General features: G+C 33.4%; 1 protein-coding gene across 4 annotated transcripts in view; it reads left to right on the forward strand.

Annotated features, from left to right (window-relative positions):
- LOC143360924 (uncharacterized) overlaps positions 1-22,940 on the forward strand; it is a 333,702-nt gene that overhangs the window by 234,353 nt on the left and 76,409 nt on the right. For all 4 annotated transcript variants that reach the window (XR_013083372.1, XM_076800123.1, XM_076800125.1 and 1 more), the window contains exon 8: positions 15,331-15,540. Coding sequence is in view for 3 of the 4 variants with exons in the window: in XM_076800123.1 (XP_076656238.1) it covers positions 15,331-15,540 (210 nt within the window). In the remaining variant the exon portion in view is untranslated. The remainder of the gene's footprint in view (positions 1-15,330; positions 15,541-22,940) is intronic.

The following is a 22,940-nucleotide window of genomic DNA, read 5'->3' on the forward strand; positions in this document are numbered from 1 at the left end:
AAGAAGCCGTTATGTAGTTTATAATTATTTAAAAAATAGTGAAAACTATGGTAAAAAGAATCCAGGAGGCCGTCCAAAGTTGACAACTGCATAAGACAGACAGAATATTTTACGAGATGCATGGAACTCTACATCAACGGCACGACAAATTACGACAGAAACTGGTGTAAAAACAAGTGTCACGACAGTACAACGAATAATAAAGGCTTCAAATAATTTAAAAAGGCGTAAAATTTTGAAAAGACCGCCGCTAACTAACTGGCATAAAGAAGCCAGATTAGAGTTTGCAGAACAACGCATGCATTGGCGTAAGAAATGGAGGAAAGTAATTTTTTCTGACGAGAAACGGTTTACTTTAGATGGCCCTGATAATCTAAATTATTATTTTCACGATTTAAGAAAAGAGGAATTGACACTGCAAAGGCGACAAATGAGTGGAGAAGGAATAATGATTTAGGTGGCTATAGGATACCATGGAAGAACTGAAATTGAATTTATTTTCATGAAAATAAACAGCAGGAAATACATAGATGTTATTGATAAGCACTTGTCAAAACATGCTCAGTCCATAGCCAACCAAAAATACATTTTCCAACAAGACAATGCAGCTGTGCATTCAGCAAAGATAGTACAGACCTTCTTTAAAAATAAGGAAATAGACGTTTTACCATGGCCTGCGAGATCTCCCGACTTAAATATTATTAATAACCTTTCGGGAATACTAGCCAGGGAGGTGTATTCTAAAGGAAACCAGTGTAGTACTGTAGAACAATTGAAAACTGCGTTGAAATGGTATGGAAGAAAATTAAGCAAAAAACGATTAAAAACTTGCATAAATCTATTCCAAACAGAATGTTACATGTCCTAAAAAATAAAGGTGGCAACACAAAATATTAATAACCGATAAAAATAAGCTGTACGTGTTAATTTTTTACAAAAACATTACCTGTCTTATAGTTTTGTCGCAGTTAATAAAAGGTAAGTTGGTGTTACTTTCAAATTCTTAGAAATACTAACGAAAACACTGCGTTAAACGACGTCTCCAGAAGTAACTAATAACACTCTGTATGAAAGACGATGAAGTTCTCTCATATAACACATAATTAGTTCGTTTTAAGTGATGTCTTATAGTATTGTCGCGGACTGTAGTAAACTGCAAAATGTGTTCAGTTTTCTCTCCACATGCATCCACTTAGATCGATCGATTTCTCTCTCTCTTTCTCTCTCCTAATTCTAGATCCGTCCGACATCTCTCTCGACAGTTTCTATGAATGAAATATGGCGTGAAACGCATAAAGTTCGCGTGAAAGTTAACGTATAAATAACAAAATGTGAATTAGAGAAAGAAAAATATGAAGGCATGGAATCAAATAAGTCGCAATAGAACGAATAAAGCGATCGCGGAATCATATAGCTTGTTCTGTATTATCGAGTACCCAGTCCCAAGCGGTGCAGATATTGGGCGGAAACACTGCTCCATAAAGAACTGGATATGTAGAACACAGCATCGTATCGACGTGGCTCCAACATTAACCTTTTTGTGACTAGTGGATGGACCAGCCGTCGAAATGCGATACTAAAGGCCGTTGAATGGAACTTAAGAATTGTATACGATCATTCCAATTCGACTAATCGAATATCGTCAAAGCCCTCCGATAGGTCGTAATCAAAAGCATAAAAGTGGCTATCAAATAACTTAATGTTTTGTTCTAAAAAGTTAGAAGAAATTATTTTGAATGAAATTTTCAACAAATTTTGCTTCTTCTTTTCCCTTGGAAAAAAATGTTCAACCTTTCATTATAACCCTTCACATCATTTTATTCATATCTTGAAGTCAGTTATGACTCAAAATAACTACAGTATTGCTATCTACTTACTCGGAAACATATCTATCACTTTATTTTTCCAACGAATTTTACTTACGCGCTAAAGTCAAATATAAAATAAATACGATTCGGAAGGGAACCAATTTACTATACCTTCTTCTTTCATGGCGTCGAGTCAGTAGAATAAACAAAGCACTGTCATGCTTTGGACGCAAGAGATGCAAGGAACTGTATTAAAAGGTTATTTGTGCTAGTTTAGGCCCGTTTGGCACTAAACCTACCACGGTCAAAATGGCCGGATTTCTATTTTACAATTATTGAAATTATAAGAACGTTTTCATAGGAAATTACTGTATTGACTTCTTTATTTAGGCACATATTATAATGAAAATCATCCAAAGTTTAAGTAAAGTCAATCTTCTCCCTTCTATAAGACGTTTCACTTTTATATGTTCTGTGCTTGATAGGTTTAGCGTTAAGCAATTTCAATAATGTTGAGGGTTAATGAAATTTTAAACATTTTTTTCTCCAGGGAACGAGATATTTGCGATCCATAGTTCCTTCGAAACTTTTTTATTCATTCGAGGAATAGAATACAATGCAAGCATAAAAATTAACCTTGACCTCCACCTATCTAGAAGTGCCGAATCACGCCATGGTGTGCGCCATAGCCGTGCAACTTCTTTCCACCGTCAAAAATAGGAAGGAGTATTCCAAATTAGTTCGAAATTGATACTCTGAGGTGTTTCGGGTCGCTGATTATGAATCTGATATACAAATTACAAAAAACAAAATGGCGGTCAATACGGCGGACAGATATGAGAAAAAGTTATTTGATTTCCATACATATTTGGTAATAGAAAGTTTCCGGTAACTTTGATTACGAATCCGAACTTAAAATTTCAAAAAACAAAACGATTTCAATTTTTAATTAATTGTTTTCAAATTTTCAAGTTAAAATTTTGTTAATAAATTGATTTACCGAAAGTTGATTAAATGTTTCGTAAAGTTAAGTTTTGTGTGGTTTATATGCAATGGAGGTTATACATGAAAGTGCTTTTGTTAAATTAAAACTAAGAGATGCTATTATAATTAACAAAATGAATATTAAAATACTGAAGGACAAAGAATAGAAAAATATGTTGAAACTAATAATGAGTCTATTAACAGAACCATACAATGCTTAATTAACAAATTTTATTACATTTTCTAAATTTCTCGAGACAATATTATTGTAACTAGTACCGTGCTACCCCTATGTTACAAAAACTGATCGCATGTCCAAAGTGGTGCCTAGTGGCAGCTACTTTTTCAAAATAATATAAGATAATAATATCAACTACATGTCTAAACAAGAATTTTTGGGAAATATTGTGGAATATACAACTTTTAGTATACATCTTTAAAATCTGTGCATCTTATTATTACGCATAGTACATGCTTCCAGGAACAGCATCCATCGTACACAAAAAAAATCAATTTTCTTGAAATTATAAGCTTTATTCTTTTTTTTTTTTGACATCATAGTTGCACGAAAACTGCGTGATGAATGAATGCGATATTTGTACTCCCACCATTTTGCAGATATACCCGGTAACGCCATTTTACCGTCGTTTTCCCATAGTCATTACCTGAGTACCAAGTGAGGCAAGGGCCATACGCGTAACGGAAAATTCACTTTTGCCATTGTGTCCACGTTTTAGCGTTTTCCGACCACTGTGCGTCGCTGCGCGACCCCCACCATTAGTTTTCCGGTTCTCCCACACTTCAGCACCACTCCTAGCGTGAATTTATCTCCAGAGCCGAGGAACTACATAAGTATACCGGTCGAATGATGGGAGACGCTGGTAGGCACAGAGAACCAGAGTCGCCAGGTCAAGATTAGTTCCCCCACTCTAATTTCCCCTTTTACCGTGCTATGCCCCATGCTTCCGCTACGGCCCGGTCACGTGACGTGTTTCGTCTCTGTTATGCATACTCCGGTATTGGCATAGAGAGGTAACTTTTTCCCCTCAATTCATGTTACCTCCCTTCATCTGGCAACACTGCTGAGAACAGGGGACAGAAACAGTGTGCGGCCCATTGGCCGCCAGTTCCCCGGCTCTGGTGTACGCGACATATAATTTTGTAACACCCTGTACGCATGTATCGGTTAAAAGGCTAGACGGGGTATTGTAAAGGGCTAGTAAGTAAACTCACCAGCGTGTATAGATAGAGCAAGAGGCTTTTCAATTTTGCTAGCTTTGATTGCCAGCACGTGTTACTATCTGTCTTGATTACATTGGGCGTGCTTAATAGCAGCAAGTGATTTCACCCTCGAGCGGAGAGTGAAGTAGTCCCACTTAATCGACACTATCCCGTGGACATCGTGTACGCTGAGCTTACACTCATACGTTACAGAATTCTCCACGTTTTCATCATAAAGAGAAATAATTGTTGGCTGTCCTTGTAAACAGTTACTGTGATTTCGAGTGGTGAAACCACACGTAGAGTATCTGGGCACTCAGCCTGTACTTCCGGTGAAACAATTGGATAAATTGCACCATCGCCTTTTAGTCAATTTATTTGACTACGGTTCTAGAAAATTCACTTGGCAATTTAAGTATTGTTGCCCATTTTGGTCGGTATGATATTAAATATTAGTTCCGGCGATAGTAATTTTTGTTGGCTCGTTGCATGCTGAAGGATTGCACATTTTGTCACGTATACAGGCTTAATTTTACAAATCGCTTTAACTGACTCTACGTCGTAAGTTTTAACGCATTGAAATTAGTGAAAACAATACGTCAGACATGCCCGCCTATAATGTTGTTGTACGATGCGAAATAAACACGATCAGGTGAAAGGCCGAGTGTGTGTGTGTGTGTGTGTGTTTGCGCGTGAATGCGTGTTTCCACGGTTACACGAGGTGAGCGACCTAACGGCGACGCGTGCCGTCGATAGGTAAACAAAGAAGTGATATACATAGTCGCGGAAGGTCGAAGCGTAACGGGCAAAACAAAAATTAGGTCGCGCGAGGTTCGAGGAGTCGTTATTCGGGCGTCAAAGGGAACACAGGTGTCAAGGCGAAAATAGTGAAACTGTGATAACGAGAGCATTCGATATTAGGGCGTGGTGTCGAATTCGCTCGGTATATTTCGACGTAAGCGTAGCACCTAAGGACAGTATTTGAATAAATGTGAGCTAGGGATAATAGAAATGGTGTTCGTTTTTTTTTTTTGTGTCCAAAATCGTGTCGCGAAACCCGTGATTTCCCTCCCAAACCACTGATTCCACATTAGTTAGCAGTTATTTCTAAATGTTTCAAACATTTTCCGACCGTCTTTATTGTTTTTTAGTATTCATCTTCTCAGCCATTTTTCTTTTATGTGAACATTTAATTTCTTTGATATTTTTTCTTTTTTGTTGTAATACTCTATTTACAGTTAGGTTCGATAAAATATTGTCTCTTTTCCTCGCCTTTTTAATATTCTGAGATATTCATTGACTGGACCATATATATTCAATATTGCGAATAAAAGCACCATCCACTCTACAATACGATACTTAAAGGGAATTAGTCAACTAACCCCAGTCTCCATTAGTATTTCAGTCTGTAAGGAATTCTTCCTCAGGCATTATTTAGTTAAACGGAGCCGTTGAACCCATCGGCAGGACTTTCCTATTGTCTTCATAAACAATTAAGTGCCAACAGAGATTCCTATACAAACAGAGTTTCGCAGGCGACCAGTAGATATTCGAGCACAAGCAGATTCCCACGCTATCATCCCTAACAGTGGCGCCATTCATCGCAAAAGGCTTAAGAATTGTAATATTGGTTCCGGAATTACCAGATGAAAGAGCTATTACAGTGATAATTATTTTCTTTGAAATTTTCATTTGAATGACAACTATAATTCCTAACGGTTAGTGACGATAAATCAGAATTGATCTGTTTACATTTACCAGCCTCCCTAATATGTATTCGTTCAAGCAAACCAACGTCTGTCATATACATATAGCCATTAATGGTGAAGACAAATGATAAAAGAAATGTTAATGTTAAAATACATGCTTTTGCGTTTTATGACATTGTCTTTTTATAGTATTGCTACTTCTATTTATCTCATTGTTCAAAGTATTAAGAAGTATTACAATGGTTCGTCATGTTATTTACATTTTCTTTTAATTTTTACAATTATTTTTCAATTATCTTTTTATTTCTATTTTTATCTCTATTAAGAGAATGGTACCTACACTATTATATATTTATTATAAGAAACAAGTAATGATTGAATTTATAATTTTTTAAATATTTTCTCGAAATATTGTTGACTTATTTACCATGTTTGTTTAATATGTACACAATGTCAACTTCAACCATTTTATTTGCTATTTCCATCGATTTTTTGCCACGGATAATACTTGTTCAAGTTTGAAGAAGTTACAAATATGAGGTACTTATTTTATTGTTTTATCTAGAGAGTCTCCGCGTGGCCGTAAATAAAAAAATCAAGTGTAGAGTTTAGATAACTTCATACGGAGTATATTGTATATGTATACATACATAAATATTGTAGACTTCGGAGAACTTTCGAGTTTTTATTCTTTCTAAATAAAAACAAATTCGGTATTACTTTTAAGGAAAATAAAGTTAATTGGAAGATACAGAATTTATTATATTTTGGAATGATCGCATGTATATTCTATGCTTCTTGGTGCCGCACAATGATTATTAGTTATCATTATATTCAATTTTCGTGTCTCATATTGACTACTAATCATGAATGTCATATTTCTATCAATAGTCTTTTAAATAAAAAAACGATGCCTATCACGATTTGTTGCTATGGAATTTGGTTCGGCCGACATACTGTGTATACAGGGTGTCCTAAAAATGAAATGGGAGGCTATGGGGGTTTTTTGAAGTAACTTTTTCCTTTGCGAAAATGTTCTCCGCGACTTTATTAAGGAGTTATTAACTAAAAACACGGACCAATCAGTGGAGGGATTCCGGCGCGGCAACAGATCCCACTGAGCGCGACGTTGTCATTGGCCGAGCCGGAATCCGTCCGCTGCAGTTACCCTGTGATTGGTCCGTGTTTTTTGTTAATAACTCCTCAACAAAGCCGCAGAGAACATTTTCGCAAAGGAAAGAGTTACTTCAAATGATCCCAGAAACCTCCCCTTTCAAGGAAGTACAACATTTTTGGATCACCCTGTAGATTCATACCTGGCGTCTCATACGTATTTCTACTCTATCGTGCTATCTTCGCTAAGTATTTGTCGATTTCGTTAGGTTTCGCATTTCCAAGAGTTTGAACATTCCTTTGTCAACTTGTCAAGTAAATGGAGAGAAAACACGGCAAGCGATAATCTCAGAATGCTTTGTTAAGCTGCCAACGCCTATCCTCAATACACCGTCTTTAGGTCAAGTTATGTGGTGCCGTAGCGACCACATGTTCCAAAATTTAAGGGGAAACCGCGAGACACCACCCGTCATTCGCAGCAGTTCTCCCGAATTTATCGCATAAAGTAAATTCCAACATCTCTGTATCGGTGGTAAGGCTCTGGAACACTGCCATCAATAAATCGAAATAATGAAAAAACCGTTCTCATCAATGAAAACTCAACGAACTAAGTAAGCATACAAGCATGTGAGATTACAAAATTACAATATTATCAAAATTATAGGAATTCACAAACAATCAAAACACAAATGTAGTAAAAGTTGGACCCAATAGAAATTTTAATACTTTTCAGCATGTTGCTGAGAGAAAACCAGTTTACCATATTGTACGTAGTTTTCTGAAAGTTTGTACAGGGAATATTGTTTCACTGATTGGAAATGTAAAGGTACTGATAACTAGTCAGATTCGCAGATGCGATTCTCACAAATTCGCGATACAAATGAAAAATGGTAACGAAACAATTCCCCGAAGTTAAAACGAACCTTTAATAAATCAAGTTTCACGAGTAACTATGGGATACACTGTACTCTCCATTCAGCATTATTAGATTACGCAAAACGGAACTCGCAACACTCCCAGCGTAACAGTTTAGCATGCTCCAATACATCACTGTGTAAGGAAGTTTTTAACCCTTTTAGCGTATAACAACGATACATCGCCAGCTGTGCTTGGGAAAAGTCATTGTTCTATTATAGTTTTATAGACTTCCAATAATTTTTGCTAATGTCCTGAAAATCGGACAAATCTGATTGAGCTGAAATTTGATAAATAGGTCCATTTTGCATTAAAAACATCTTTCCCAAAAGAATTTTTGGTTGCTCAAGAAAATTTTTTGTATCATACCAATATCATTTCCTACCTTATTAGACACTCATTACAGCGAATTCTGCCTTTTTTAATTGACGGTACACTCCCCACTACCATCTCACTCCAAACCAAACCCAGACCTAACTAAAATTCGTCGGTAAGGTAGAAAATGATAGTAACGTGATACAAATTTTGTTTCGAGTCGCCAAAAATACTGTTGGGAAACATGAAGCATGAGCTCCATGAGAGAAACATGAAACATGAGCTGAATCCGATTAGACTGATTTTTGGGGACTTCAGCTCTAATATATTATCATATTAGAATATTAGACTCTCACTCTAATATTAGGAACAATATCTTATTATTGATTTCTCAAGTTGAATTTTTCGGTTTGTACATACTAAAAGAATTAGATACGAACGTTTTAATCATTGTGCTATTTTACTATTATTATTATTATTATTATTATTTTACCTTTCAAACACCTAAAAAATATGATTCTATATCTTTAATTCAATTTCACATTGGGAATAATTTTTTCCATTTGTACTACAATTCAGGAAATACCTAATGTACATTTTTTTAAATTAAAATTCGTGTTATGTTTCGATGCAAATCTTTCGATTAAAATCTAATCAAAGAGTAACACAAAAACAGACTAAACTGTAGGCCAAACATGCGGAGAAAGAGGTAGTTAATCATGGCAGAGCACAACTTTAATTCTCGAAATAAATATTGAATAATTACACTGTACAACACCAAATCTGATTTGCAATAACTGTTGGGTGATTCTTTTTTTTTTTGTAGACTTTGTCATTCTAAAACCAACCGAAAACAAAATTGCTCTACGACTATGACTATGAATTGCTCTATGATTTTAATAAAAAAATGAGGTGCTAGGCAAAAACTAAACATGCGAGAAAGTTCAGGTTTGACTCAAAAAATAGAGGGCACTCTCCTCTACATATTCATATAGTCAACTATATTTTTATGTACTTCCTAATTGTTATAAATGCTTGTTAAAGTTTGAAAAAGAGCTGGGGCGAGTACTATACACGCTCGGATTTGGTTTTAGAATGACAAAGTCTATAAGAATCATCCAACAGTTATTGCAGATAACGAAAAATGTTTCATTTTGTTGGACTATGCTATTGGGTGAATACAAGAAATCATTTGATTGGTTATTTCATAAATGGAACAACGAAATTGTACGAGAGGGGAATCTACACGTGAAGCAATATTGTTAAGCATAATGTCGACTATTTTCATAATTAACGTGAATTGAAGAAACTGATCGACTACAGTGTATTTAAATGGCACAAGAATATTGCGTGGGACCTAATAAGATGATGAAAAGGGATGGAAGAATATCTTAGAAAATATATCCGTCTAATAAAGACGTTAAAAGTTTCTTTTCTTAGCTCTCGTCGCTCTTCCGTGAGATGCCTGGAAGGTTCACTTATTGTATGGAAGTTTGCACACTCTCAGTACGTGATGTTGCTATAAGGCTGTGAAACGAACCACGAAAATAGCATCCTCGCCAAAGGATCCTTTTATGTTGCTGAAGAAGGTGGCCGCGCAGTAGCAGCATAAAATTCGCCAGGAGATATTGTCTCCACTTTCTCAAGTTTCTAAAATGGACTACTACTTAAATCGCCCTACGAAACAAATTAATAACTTCAAGAATTAACAACAGTTGCTTTGTTAGTTGAATGATTATTAGACTTGAATTTTTTTAATTCAAGTTCAAAATTAGATATTCGTTTTTACACCGGCTCTGAAAATTAATTCTATCGAATGTTTATGAAATCAATTTGATAATAAAGGAAAACTCTGTGCCGTGTACGAGCCAGAAGATTTATATAAAAATTTGTAAAGTACAGATCCGTGTGCAAAATAAGTTTTAGGTTCCAACATACATTCCTTTATGTTATATCTTCGATATAATCTTTTCACTTGATAACAAGCTAGGGAATTGTTATCGATCAATTACAAAATCGTTCACTGTAAGTGATTTTTATTTAATCACTGTTACCTGCATTTGCAATGAATTACATCTGGAATCGTTAAAATTAGAACATAGTTATATTTGCAATCGGACGAATTTATGTTACAACCCGACATCATTTTAATAAATCTAGTCAGTCGCTCATGGCCTTAGATGTTAAAGTGACTTAAATTCCAAACAAAAGAAAAAGATAAGGGTAAATGAATAAGGGTTTGATTCAGTAATATTATATTACAATGTACGAAAGGTAATAATTTTTGAGAAGCGAGTTGAAGTGAAAAATTATTTTACGATTCTGATCAGTAGTAAAACGATTCAAATTATGAAGCGATGCACGATTTTTTGTCTAAAATGCCCCACTATTCATGTGGTCACATAACAAATTTTTAGTAATGCTTAATGCTTTCATATAATCATTTTTAAGTAATGCTTCGATAAATAATGATTCCTTTTAGGAAGGGTGACAAAATGGTCTACCATGACACTTACACTATTTCCCTGAATAAAGAAAATATTTTCATATTGAGAACTTTGAATAATTTGATTTTTCACAAAAAATGTAGCTACGTTATGCTTTTTTAGACGGAACTATATATATATAATACTCTTGTATTATTTTAATAATTAAATTCGAGGTACAGCTTAAATATTATTTAAAGTAATATTAATATGACATAATAAATATAATATATAGTAAATTAAATATTATATATACTCAGTATATATACTATTATATATACTTATTTATACTCAGAATACGTCAATCTACCGAAATCGAGCTTACAAAAATTGGACATTTCATTTAAAAAAACAAAAGTGACCTCTATATCCTCCTCTATATGCCTCCACTTGCAAGAATATCATTTATACCATATTATGTAGTTTCTTAAACCCTACAACTTCTATAAGTAACATTTTCTCGTATTCTTTGAAATAACCAAGATATTCAAGTGAACAGAGTTCGTGGAACACACTGTATAATAAATAAAATAGTATAATAAATATAATATATAATAAACTAAATAATGTAATAGATATAATATATAACAGATTAAATGATATAATACACTAATATAATAAATAAGACATAAGCAAGGAAAATATATCTCAACAAATCCTGAGAAAATAAATTTCACTTTGAATTTCTCAACATATTCGTCACCATTCTATTAAATGTAATATCGGTGTATATTTAAATTCAGCCTTTTTCATGTTCGTAGTAGAGACACTTCATTACTATACATAACACAGCATTAACAAGAGTGCCTGTGCCGTGTCAATAGACAAATGAGGAAGGTCCTTGACAAAGAGGGCTCATGTGATGACACGCTTTTCATGTCCATGCATCCGTTTAAGCTTATGTAGATTAATACTGGGTTAAGTGCTTGACATTGTAGAACAAGTACAATTGTAGAACAGTACACACATGTAAAGCGACATATCTAAATTTTTCGGATTTCGCCATGCGATATTTCGATGCTAAAATCGTGAAGTAGCGTAAATTTTTGTCAATATTATACCGGATGTTTTCAAATATCTACCGCTGTAAATGACTACAAAATCGTAGATAATATAAAAAAGAATTGAAGAACATCTTTTATTATTTTTCATGTCAATTGTAACAATGTAAATAAACACTTATTCATTCGTAATTTTCAAGGTCATTTAAAGGTGAGTTTGTGTTGTTCATACTGAATACCAAAATTTTGTTTTCATTTAACGCTACTTTCAAGTCAAAAAGCTACTTTCAAGTTAGTTAATGAAGTAATTGTATCAAAACCAATGTTTGTTTCTTGTTTACAAACAGAATACTGCAGGGTTTGATGGTTGAAAAAGGGAAATTTGTGTTTGTTTACTCTTCTATCATTCGGAACTATTTGTCATTTACATCATAATAATGTACATAAGGAAACAATAAAAATAAGCTCCACAGTTACTTTCGGCGATAGATCTTTTTGTAGATACCCTGTATATTGAAAATATAAATTTGTATGATAAATTTAATATAATGCATATAATTTACTGAAATAACATTTAAATAACCAGCTTAGGTAATTAGTTCCTTAAGTATGTACTCATTGGTTCAGAATACATTAAGAATATAATTTGCGTGTCTGTGGAGACAATAACAAACACTGAAATACCAAACAGGTTACATTAGTAAAATATAATAACATAGTAACGGAATTGCAGGAAGGATACGTAATGAAACATCTGATATAAGAGGAACAAATTAGTAATCTTAATTGGTCGTTTTAATTAAATTTTAATTAAAGACACGAAGAAAACTGACTTTACTTCACAGTAGGAAGGGATTCTGGGAAAATGGAAATAACGTTCCGACATAAGTCTGCACATTTTTGCAAAAATGTGTTATTTACATCTTGTAAATTAAATTTCAACGACGTAGGACTACATTTAATTGTTCTTGCTTTTATCATTTTTGATGATTTTATATATTTTATGCGTTTGAACGTTAGTATTAAAAAAGGTATTGCAGGCAAACCATATTGAAGTTTGATATGAATACCGTACAATGTTCATTACAACTACAATTGCACAAAAATTTTTTCGGTATTTAAAATGCAATATAAATGGAAAATTTTGTATAAAATATTATCTTTTTGTAACGGACCACGAACTATTGTGGAATGAGAGCTCAGAGATTTTTAATACCGCGTAGTAAAACAATCAGCTAACAAATCTCGTTATTTCGTTTACAATACAATCGTGAGTGAATACAGCGCACATCGTTAGTAAACTTTTACTTCCATGTGTGCACAAACATAATATTAAACTATATATATTTTTTAACTTTTCGTGTTTAATGTCCACATTGTCGGTTAAAAATTTCGTTATTTTGATTATAATATAATTATAAGGGAACACAATACAAATTGGTACTGGTACTATAAATTTAATATTAGATACACACTTTTTAATTTTTCTTGAGTAGCATTAAGATTTGCTTATATTAACGTTACTTAAATACAGATTTTGTTTAACAATAAGTTTCCAAAGTTTATGTTTATATTTGTTAAAGAATAGAATGTTGGATGTAAATATGCAAAAATTCAAGTATTATTCAATTTCGTTTACACAATGTTTTTTCAGAAACGTATTATCCCCCCTAGATCTTCCCTATACATTTTTAACCTTACTACAGAATTTATAAATGTTGATACGTAAACGTGTAAAAATTTAATTTACAGACGTCTCTAATAAAACTAATCGTTTAACTAATCTTTTATTATAAGTGATCGCTTATTAGATTATTTATTGTACTATTGGAAATTTGAATTATTCATTATTTACTAATCAACTCTACTTTATTAACTTTAGCTGTTGAAGATATCATCGCGATCACTGTCCCGTGTGTCATATGTGATTCACAGCTACAATCACTATTAAATAATGTTTATTGAAAACATATGAAACTGACCGAATAAATAAAAATTATACCATCGGAAAAGTGAATACTTTTGACACTCCTCACGCTCATAAAACTCCAAACTGTGATTAATCTCAAATGTATTGCATTTGTCTTGTCAATAAGTATTAGCTACTTGATTCCAGAATTCTATCGAAACTTTGATACATCTTTGACGACCTGTTGGTATTGCTTCTTATTTATTTCATCTACAGAATTTTGAAATGGTTCTGTGCGATAAAAATATAACAGAAAAATTTTCGCAGTGTTCCTTTTTATATTTTTATAAATATACCCTTTTCCATACGTCGTAGGGACTAAAAAGTCAAAGGGTTCAGTGCTATTAATAATAGCATGCTTCATCGATTTTCTGGGTTAATGCAGTTCACATTCTCTTATTCGCACATTAATATGTTTTTCCAAATGCTCATTCATCATATGTCGAGAAGTTGAACCACAAAATATTTTAACGAATTTTGAATCGAACGATTAACTCGAAAAAATCACAAAATTTAGAAACTACTACATTTACACTTGGTCAAAACGAATTCATTCTTATACGACATAATTGACCTTGAAGATTATTGTGTCGCATACCAATGAATTTGTTTTGGCACACATTTTCATGTGATATAAAAAAATACGTAGCATTCCATTTAAAAATTGAAGGTCAGCTTCATTTCTAAAAAATTATCGTAGGTAGAAAAATTACAGAGACCTTGCTTGCAAAAAACAGTATAACTTTTTCCTCTCATTTTTTCTAATGTTGACTATTTGCAAGAAAAACGCTGGCCAGCGTTAGCGTGAACACCCTGTATACATAACCTCAATTACGCGATACATTTAAACTTACATCTAATTTTGGTCGTTATTCGAAATTTCAAGCTTACAATTTTTTTAAAACTATGAACATACGTAAAAGCAGGTATCCATCCACTTTCTGTTCAAATCATTTATTTGTATTGCCAAACAACAGTTTGGTAGATATTCGAGTGGGTCGATTTAAATGGGACACCCTGCGCAATTCCTAATTACTTTCAGAGTTTGGCGTCATTTAAGTAAATTTTCATTTAAATTATTATTTACATAAAAAATTATTTGTTATATGGAAGTTAAGGTAATAGACAAAAATAATTATTTATTATTTTTATAGATCTAAAAAAATTATTTAAATAATAGATTTATTTCTTATTTATAAATACAATTTCAATTGTTGCTTATTAATTATCATTGAATTTCTTATTATTTATTCTTTATTACTTATTCGGAAAGTCATAGTCAGGAAATAAGGGTCTTCAATCGTTTTAAGAGATATCATTGCGTTCACGAAGAGAGATACAAGTTCTTGATGCATGTTGGCTGATGTAGACGAACTCAGTCCCCTTAGTCTATGAATTCGGAATTCGTGCACCACTACGCCAAATTATTTATTATTTGTCTTTCCTTAAAATCCAAATGAGAAACAACATTTTATTTGCAAATAAAAAATACTAAATAAATTATTGGTAGAATTATGTGAATGATTTTCTAATTAAATAAAAATTTAATTATTATTTGCAAATGAAATATTAATTTAATTTATTATTTAAAATAAAATTTGCCCAACTCTGATTATTTTACTCCATTGATTAAAATAATTCGTAATACCTGTTGTAGTTTTTATACACTGTGCTGAGTAGGACCAACGATTTGTTGTATGGCGGAGAAAGTAATGAGATGAGTTGTAACATTGTTGTTCTCGCGAGAAGCGAACAAGAAATGTTGTTGTTGGCATAGGTGAGAATTACGAATGACTGCGTGAATTGCAGGTCCGTGGCGTAGAAGTGGGTATAGTGGTGTTGGTGTTGATCTTTTGGGCGGCCGCGATAGCGCTGTTCTTCAATCGTTGGGGCAAGATTCGCATGTTGCTGCCATATCAACCCGACTACAAGGAACAGTTAAAGGTTCCTGGCACTGGGGTATGCGCAGCGGCGAACTCCGCATACACGCAACACCCGACTCAACACACCTGCTCTCAGGTAATGCATACTTACACTGCACTCCTCGCAACATTAATCTTCCACAAGCAAATCTGTAGAAACTTGATCAGTATCTATACAGGGTGTCGTGCAACTGGTGGTACAACTGGAGATGGGCTGATTCCACGTGAAGAAACAACTGGGAAATACAGAGTGGGGCATCTGAAACATGTCACCCGAATAAGTCGGTTGCTATCGATGATGGAAAAAAATTTTTTGGTCGAAACTTGCTTGGTTTCGACGGTGGCATAATCACATGTTAATAGCTTCTTGTACGCATAGAGGACATGTGAAGGTCAACTCCGTTTGTCAAATTAGAATGATACACTTTTCTATGTACTATCCAATGAGGCGTTTTAAGACGTGTACAATGATCTACGACTCAAGATTATTCAAGATCGTTGGGTGTCAATTCTGATGACAACCTTGAACGACCTTGCCTCGTACGTCACTTCACTTTATTTGAAAAAGGGCAGTTGACCTCCACATGTCCCCTACGTGTCCACATACAAAAAAAACTATTAACATGAGGTTATGCTACCCTCAAAACCAAGCAAGTTTGGTCTGACACACTTTCATCTATCACCAATAGCAACCGAACTATTCAGGTCAAATGTTTCAGATGCTTCACTCTGTATACAGGTAACTGGAAAAGTGGGTGATTCTACATGAAAAAATAAGTTGAAAGTGTTGAATAAAATGTTTTCATATGAGGCTTCGTTTCCGAGAAAATCGACTTTGTCCCATAACTGAACTGTCGGGGCTGCACCGACCCCACTCAAATTTATTGGAATAATTATTTAATGTTTAGCTATTAATAATATAATTATTTGTGGACTCAGATGAAATTTTACTACGTCACTACGTTTCTATTTGCCATTTTGATAGAGATGAATAGTAAATATAATTCGAACGAAGCAGTGCATTTTTAAATTCCATTTGAATTAATCAATTATTAATATTTATAGACGAATATTCCAATTTCAAACTCTCTTTTATCCGTCACTGTATTTTACCGCAGCGGGCGATCCCATACTGGCACTTTTCATTTAAAAAATTTCTTACCGCTCGTAAATGTAAAGCTAGGAGTAATAGAAAATCTAATAAGACCGACGAGTCTAGCCGATTTTTGAAGTCGACTTTCTCAAAATTTACGTCTCAAATTAAAAAAATTTATTCGATATTTTTGACTTATTCTTTCTTACAGAATCAGCCCCCATCCGGTTGTCCCACCAGTAACACGACACCCTGTATAAATTGACATTCATTGCGGTGCAATTCACTACAACGAACTGAGCTCGAATTTGCTGATATAAAAATAATTTTTCATATTTATTTCAAGTTTATTCGAAGCATGACACGGTATTTACTTGAAAACATTTACGAATATGTCCGTTGAAAATTGTAGCGAGTGCAGGGTTTGAATTAATACTTTACTTATACCATACAATTCATTTTTCCTAAAAATTCATTGTTCTAACGACACGATATTTTTCTTAAGGTAAAGTCTTGTGAAATTCCAAGTATCGTTTGAAGATAACCAGGTTTGTGCGAGGACCCGAAATCTCGGGTTCGGGACGGATCGGGAAGTACCGGGTTCCCGAAAGTATGATACGTTTCGGGTTCCCGAAAGTATCCGGTTGCCTATATCTCTTCGGGATCTCGAAGCTATCCGACTACATACGAACGAGTCGCGATCCCGAGAGGGGGGATGTGGGGTATTGAGAAATAGAGCCGCCAATAGTCAGTCTTACAATTAGTCACATCGTTTCGGCGTGTCTATTTCTCGCTACCCCCTCTCTCTCTCACTCTCGGGATCTCAATGCGTTCGTGTGTAGTACGGTAGCTTCGGGATCCCGAAGAGACATAAGCAGTCGGATACTTTAGGGAACCCGAAACGTATCATACTTTCGGGAGCCCGGTAATTCCCGCCCGAGCCTTCCCGACCACACCCGAGTTTCAAGAATTCCGAGATTTCGGGTTCTCGCGCGAGCCTGAAGACAACACTATAGATACTTGTTTCATTCTGATAATACCTATTTATGAAATCTGATTTCATATAATTCAACTGAATAATTCGCAGTAACATTGATTAGAGAACTGAATATGTACTTGTTTGATTATAAGTATATATTAAGGATATAATGAACTGTACTCTAGTATTTATTTAATGTAAACTAATCCATAATGACTTTCCCATAGGATATTCAACACCTAATCAATTAAACACGTATTTAAGGTTGATACAGAATTTACATATAACTATTTTCTTTTATAGCACCAGGTTTATAGGTGGACAACTTTTAACTAACATACTTTTCGCGGGGATGGTTATCATTATATTAAGGTTTTCGCAGACCAACACCAATATTCTGCGGCGGCAGCGAGCATTTTGCAAATGTTCTTAATAATGCAATGCTGCACGTAGAATATTGTTAGAAACTGTTCACGTTGATGTCGATAAACACGCCCTCATGTAAATCTGCTGTCGCCGTGAAATATTCGCATTGTCCTGTCAGAGCCTCTAATTTGAATATGTTAAAACTGAAACAATACCCTAGGAAGAAATTTTTACATTTACATTGATATTATTTTTGACAAAATCAATCTTTCCAGTGCTGTGATGGTTTACATAAAACAATCTTAACACTTTACCGACCGGTAGCCTATTAATCGGGTTTTTGTCCCCGACTCTGACCGACCGGTTGCCTATTAATCGGTTGCCACGACAACCAAAATGGAGCCGGTGTCAGGGAAGTATTTGCGGTAGAGTAATCGGTAAAAAGTGTGTAGCATGTTCAACCACTACCGGTCGATAAAGTGTTCAAGAATCTTATCAGACCTGATCCCATACAACAATTTTGAGGGTCATAACTCATTAAATCACCAGAAACAACATAAAAATACAAGGCGTTTCAAAATTATATGTCGTGACCACTATAGCGCGATTTTGCGCCTCTGGATCGGTGGAGATCTGTTAAAAAAATGAACCACCAAATTGAGCTTCACCGTGATTTTCAAGGTACACATGTTTTTTTTTACTGCAACATATACTACTCATTGCGATACACAAAAGTCTCAAAGAAACCAAGGGTCTCAAGGCAACCGTTCCCTTAAAAAACGACGTTAAAGTTTTGTAAATTATTTTATTCCATATAAAAGCCGAAAATATACAAAATGTCTTCATTTGACGCCACGTTTACGGCAAATTTGAGTTTGAAGATTCGGCGAACAAGCGTGTTATTGAATAGGAATCGTCTAACGCGTCTGTTCATGCCCTGCTGATTCCACTTCTTAAAAACGCTGGGCACGCGAACTTGTGAAATGAAAAAATTTATTCCATATTTTCGACTTATTTTCTCATGTTGAATCAACCCCCTCCATGTCTATACCATTTTCGGGCACGCTATAAACATAATAAATAAATAGGAATGAAATAGTTTACGAAAACTTAAAGTCATTGTTAAGAGAACGTTTGATTTAAAGCCCATAGTTCCTTGGAGACTTTTGTTCCTCACTATGAGTACTATACGATGTAGCAACAAAAAATGTGACCTTGAAAAAGGGGTCAAGGTCAATTACGCGGTACACAGTTTTAACAGATCTTCACCGATCCAGAGGTGCAGAATCACACTATAGTAGTCGCGACATCTAATTTTGGAACACCCTGTATCTAATGAGGTTAGTCAGAATTCGTAGTTTCATTTTCAATTGCATCAACTGGATATGAAATTTTGGAAAATGTGATCCTTAAGCAACTGTGGTCGCGACATCTACATGTTCGCAAGTAATAATGTCTTTGTTTAATCGTTTTAACAGTTTACTTGTCAAAACGAATACATTGAAACTTGATAATGTTCTTTAAAATTTTCTTTGAAATAATGTCAAAAGAAGCAGTGAAACTATCTTACTGCAATTAACTCGTTGCCCCATGCCTATAATTGTTGTAACTTTTGGAAAATTAGTTAAAAAATCTTTAAGAAAGTTAAGAAATCCTGAGTGCCTAATAATTGATTTTTAGAAAATCATTAATTAATCACCGTTAGGTAAAGTGACAGCAAAACGGGCAAATACGAATTTTAATAAACAATAAATAAAGAAATATTTAAAAGGGAGCTTAATATTTTATGATTCTTCTTGAGCATTACTCACTCAAGGAATAAATTAAATTTTGTGATAGATTTTCGTTCAGTGAAGATATCTTTTTATCAGCCAACCAAGTATGTAATAATCTCCATATCATTGTTTTATTCGTTATGAAATTATTATTTCCACGATCGACTCCGTGAATATTTTATTCTCATCGCGTGAAATTCCTCAACTTGTAAATTCGTAGTATTATGTATGCATTTTTCAGCAACGTTTACATTATTTATTTTTATGTCTCGAAAAGAAGACGAAGATGTAACAATTTGTTGAAACGAACTAAAATAAAGTACGCTTGCATCGTGCAAACTCAAAACTACTGACAAAAACAACATAGCAAACTAAATAGTCGCTAAAAACCAAGAAGTTCAAGCGACTTTAAAAAACGTAAGAGAAGAAAAAGATACTGTTAAATTGTTTGTTATTTTTTAATAGAATTAATATTATTTGTCTAATAACATATATTATCAGAATATTACTTTTGTATTTACTATATTATTTAGGGCTTAACTTCACTTTGGCAACCCAGAAATTATTAACTTATTTTTATCTAATCCTGTATATTTTAACGAGGAAATGTTGAAAATCCAATTCTTATTCTTATTCTTATTCTTATTCGTATTTTCTCGTCAAAATCAACGGGATTATATAAAAAAAAGTTAAAGATTTCTGGGTTGCCAAAGTGAAATTTAACATATAATCATTACGAAACTATATGTTCTGTCCATTTATAAAATATATGAATACATGTTTATACAATGTTCGTGATGCAAAACGCAAAGTTCTGAAATTTGAGCGAACACTTAACGATGTTTTCCATGTATTTTTAATGGATCCCTAAGTTTGCTCGTTATTATTGTTTGAACACTTGTTTGTACCACTTCCATTATTTCTTATGTGAAAAGATGTACCAAGAATATTTAATGAGCAATTTATGATCGAATTTTTTGCACGTAATCGTTCTGAATTACTAGCAGACGATCATACAGGTTTTAACGACTTAAAACCGTCGTATGTGTCGGTCTGGTAATTTTACGACTCATACCATCAAATTTAATGGTTATAGATAAGACGGATGGAGGCATCACATAAAATTTGTTCATTCCTTTAATAAATCGTTTCGATCATATATGGCAGTTGCTTATCAATTGTTATTAAACTTGCATACATATTTGAATAATAACCAGTAAATTCTACTTGTTTTTTTACTAATTATAAATCAGATATTCAGATAATACTGTGCTGAAGTAGAAATAGTTATGAATATCTGAAAGATATCTAGAAATTATGTTGACTAAGAATAATGACTAAGAAAAAATATCTAGAAAATTTTAGATATCTTAAAATTTTACAAGATTGCCTCCTTTTTTTAACCCCATGCACTCGAATGTTTCCTCCCAGGCACCACTGAAAGTGATTATACTATGATTCAAAACAATTTCTACATTATTAAGAAATATCTTTGTCTTCAATAAATTCCTAAACGTTTAAGTGTGGAACGAGTTAAAGTTCGTGTGGACCAAATGAAAAGGTTACATGTAACCAGAATATTCTAGATTGGATATGAAATGTTCGAATTTTGGAGTCAAAATGACTTTGGGTGCAAATGATTAATATTTTATCAGCTGTTCAAAAACTTCTCATCGTCCTTCTTCTCATCGTATATTGAAATGATGTGTATAAACTTCCGTTTAAATAATAATCCCAAAATAAATTTCAATACTCTTCTAATCAAAACCTTCGCTGTTACAAATAATTAATTTCTACCTCCTAAAGAGCAATATGCTCAAACGCTCAACTTCATTTTCAAGTTTACTATTTTGGTGAACCAGTTGTGAAAATTAGTGAACATTATGAAGGGAAACGCGTTTGCAATAAATATTCAATGAAAACAAAGGCGCAACAGTTGCATCAAATAATAAAATAATTTATAAAACGCAACATAGCAACGACATTGTTAAGTGGTCCTATTGATTTCTGATTCAAATTGCTATAGTTATTGAAACTGGAAGATATCTTGAGTTTTATTGTTGGTTATTAAAAAATTGGTAAATAAAAAATAACTACTATAACTGGTTTAAAAAATAACCTACAATTAATAATAAAATAGTGAGCAATTTGTTTGAATTTATTTGTTTGTATTGTAAAAGTGTATATAAAAGTTTTGATTAACTTTTTAAGCCCTCTTAATAATTTACAAGAACTATAACTGTTCTAGACTATTATTTTTAAATTACATCTGTATCTGTCATCCATTACACAATTTCATACAATGTTCGAATTGCTTTTAATTAAACACAATACTCATAGCTTATACGAAACATGAGCAAAAACTCCTGACAATTTATTAGTTAAACTCGACAGATAAATCTCTAGTTGAAGACAGCATTTATAAATTATGAATGGACAGTTAATTGTAATTATTGACATATGTTTTATTAATTTTCTATTATCAAATCAGTGTGCTCGCATTGTCTCATTTTCACATTTTGTATTTTATTCGTGGAATACCATATACATACAGTGCAGAACGAAATAAAATATGCCTTCCTGCGACGTAATAATCTTATCTGGCTAAATTGGTAAAGTGTCACACTATTCGTCGATAGGTCAAATGTTAACACAGAAGAAGCGTACTCGAGTGAATTGTCAGTCTGACAATGAGTTTGCACTCGACCACGACAATGCCACTTTTAAAACTGCGTCTAGTGTGCCTGTTATTATGTATGTACATTATGCTTCTCGATGATTCGGATTTTTATCTCCCAACTGTACCGTTCTGAATAGCACTTAACGCTTCGTAAAATCATGGTTGACTTTCAGAATGTTCCGTCAACCAATTTTATTTGTCTTTGAGCAAGTCAACGTATGAGCCCCTTAGTTGATAGCTGGCATAAGTCCAACATTCGAAAAAAGTTGTTTGCATACAATTACATTATATTATTATTATTATTATTATTATTATTATTATTATTATTATTATTATTATTATTATTATTGTACACATACTATTATTTGCTATTGATACAACTCAACTTACTTATACTTCATGTTTTTGTTTATAAAAAGCAAAAGTCAATTGTACATCGTAAATGAAATGATTTAAAAATTTCGGGAATAGTGGCTGAAATCCAATGTTTTGGACTTGTGCGATTTTCATTTCAAGTTACCTATAAATACTACATTTTCAATTTATTTTTTTTACAATAAAGCTACATTCTGTAAAGTTATTACATAAAAGTTTCGATAGTGCG

The sequence above is a fragment of the Halictus rubicundus genome, chromosome 14 (assembly GCF_050948215.1).
Source record: "Halictus rubicundus isolate RS-2024b chromosome 14, iyHalRubi1_principal, whole genome shotgun sequence".
Taxonomy (NCBI): Eukaryota; Metazoa; Arthropoda; class Insecta; order Hymenoptera; family Halictidae; genus Halictus; species Halictus rubicundus.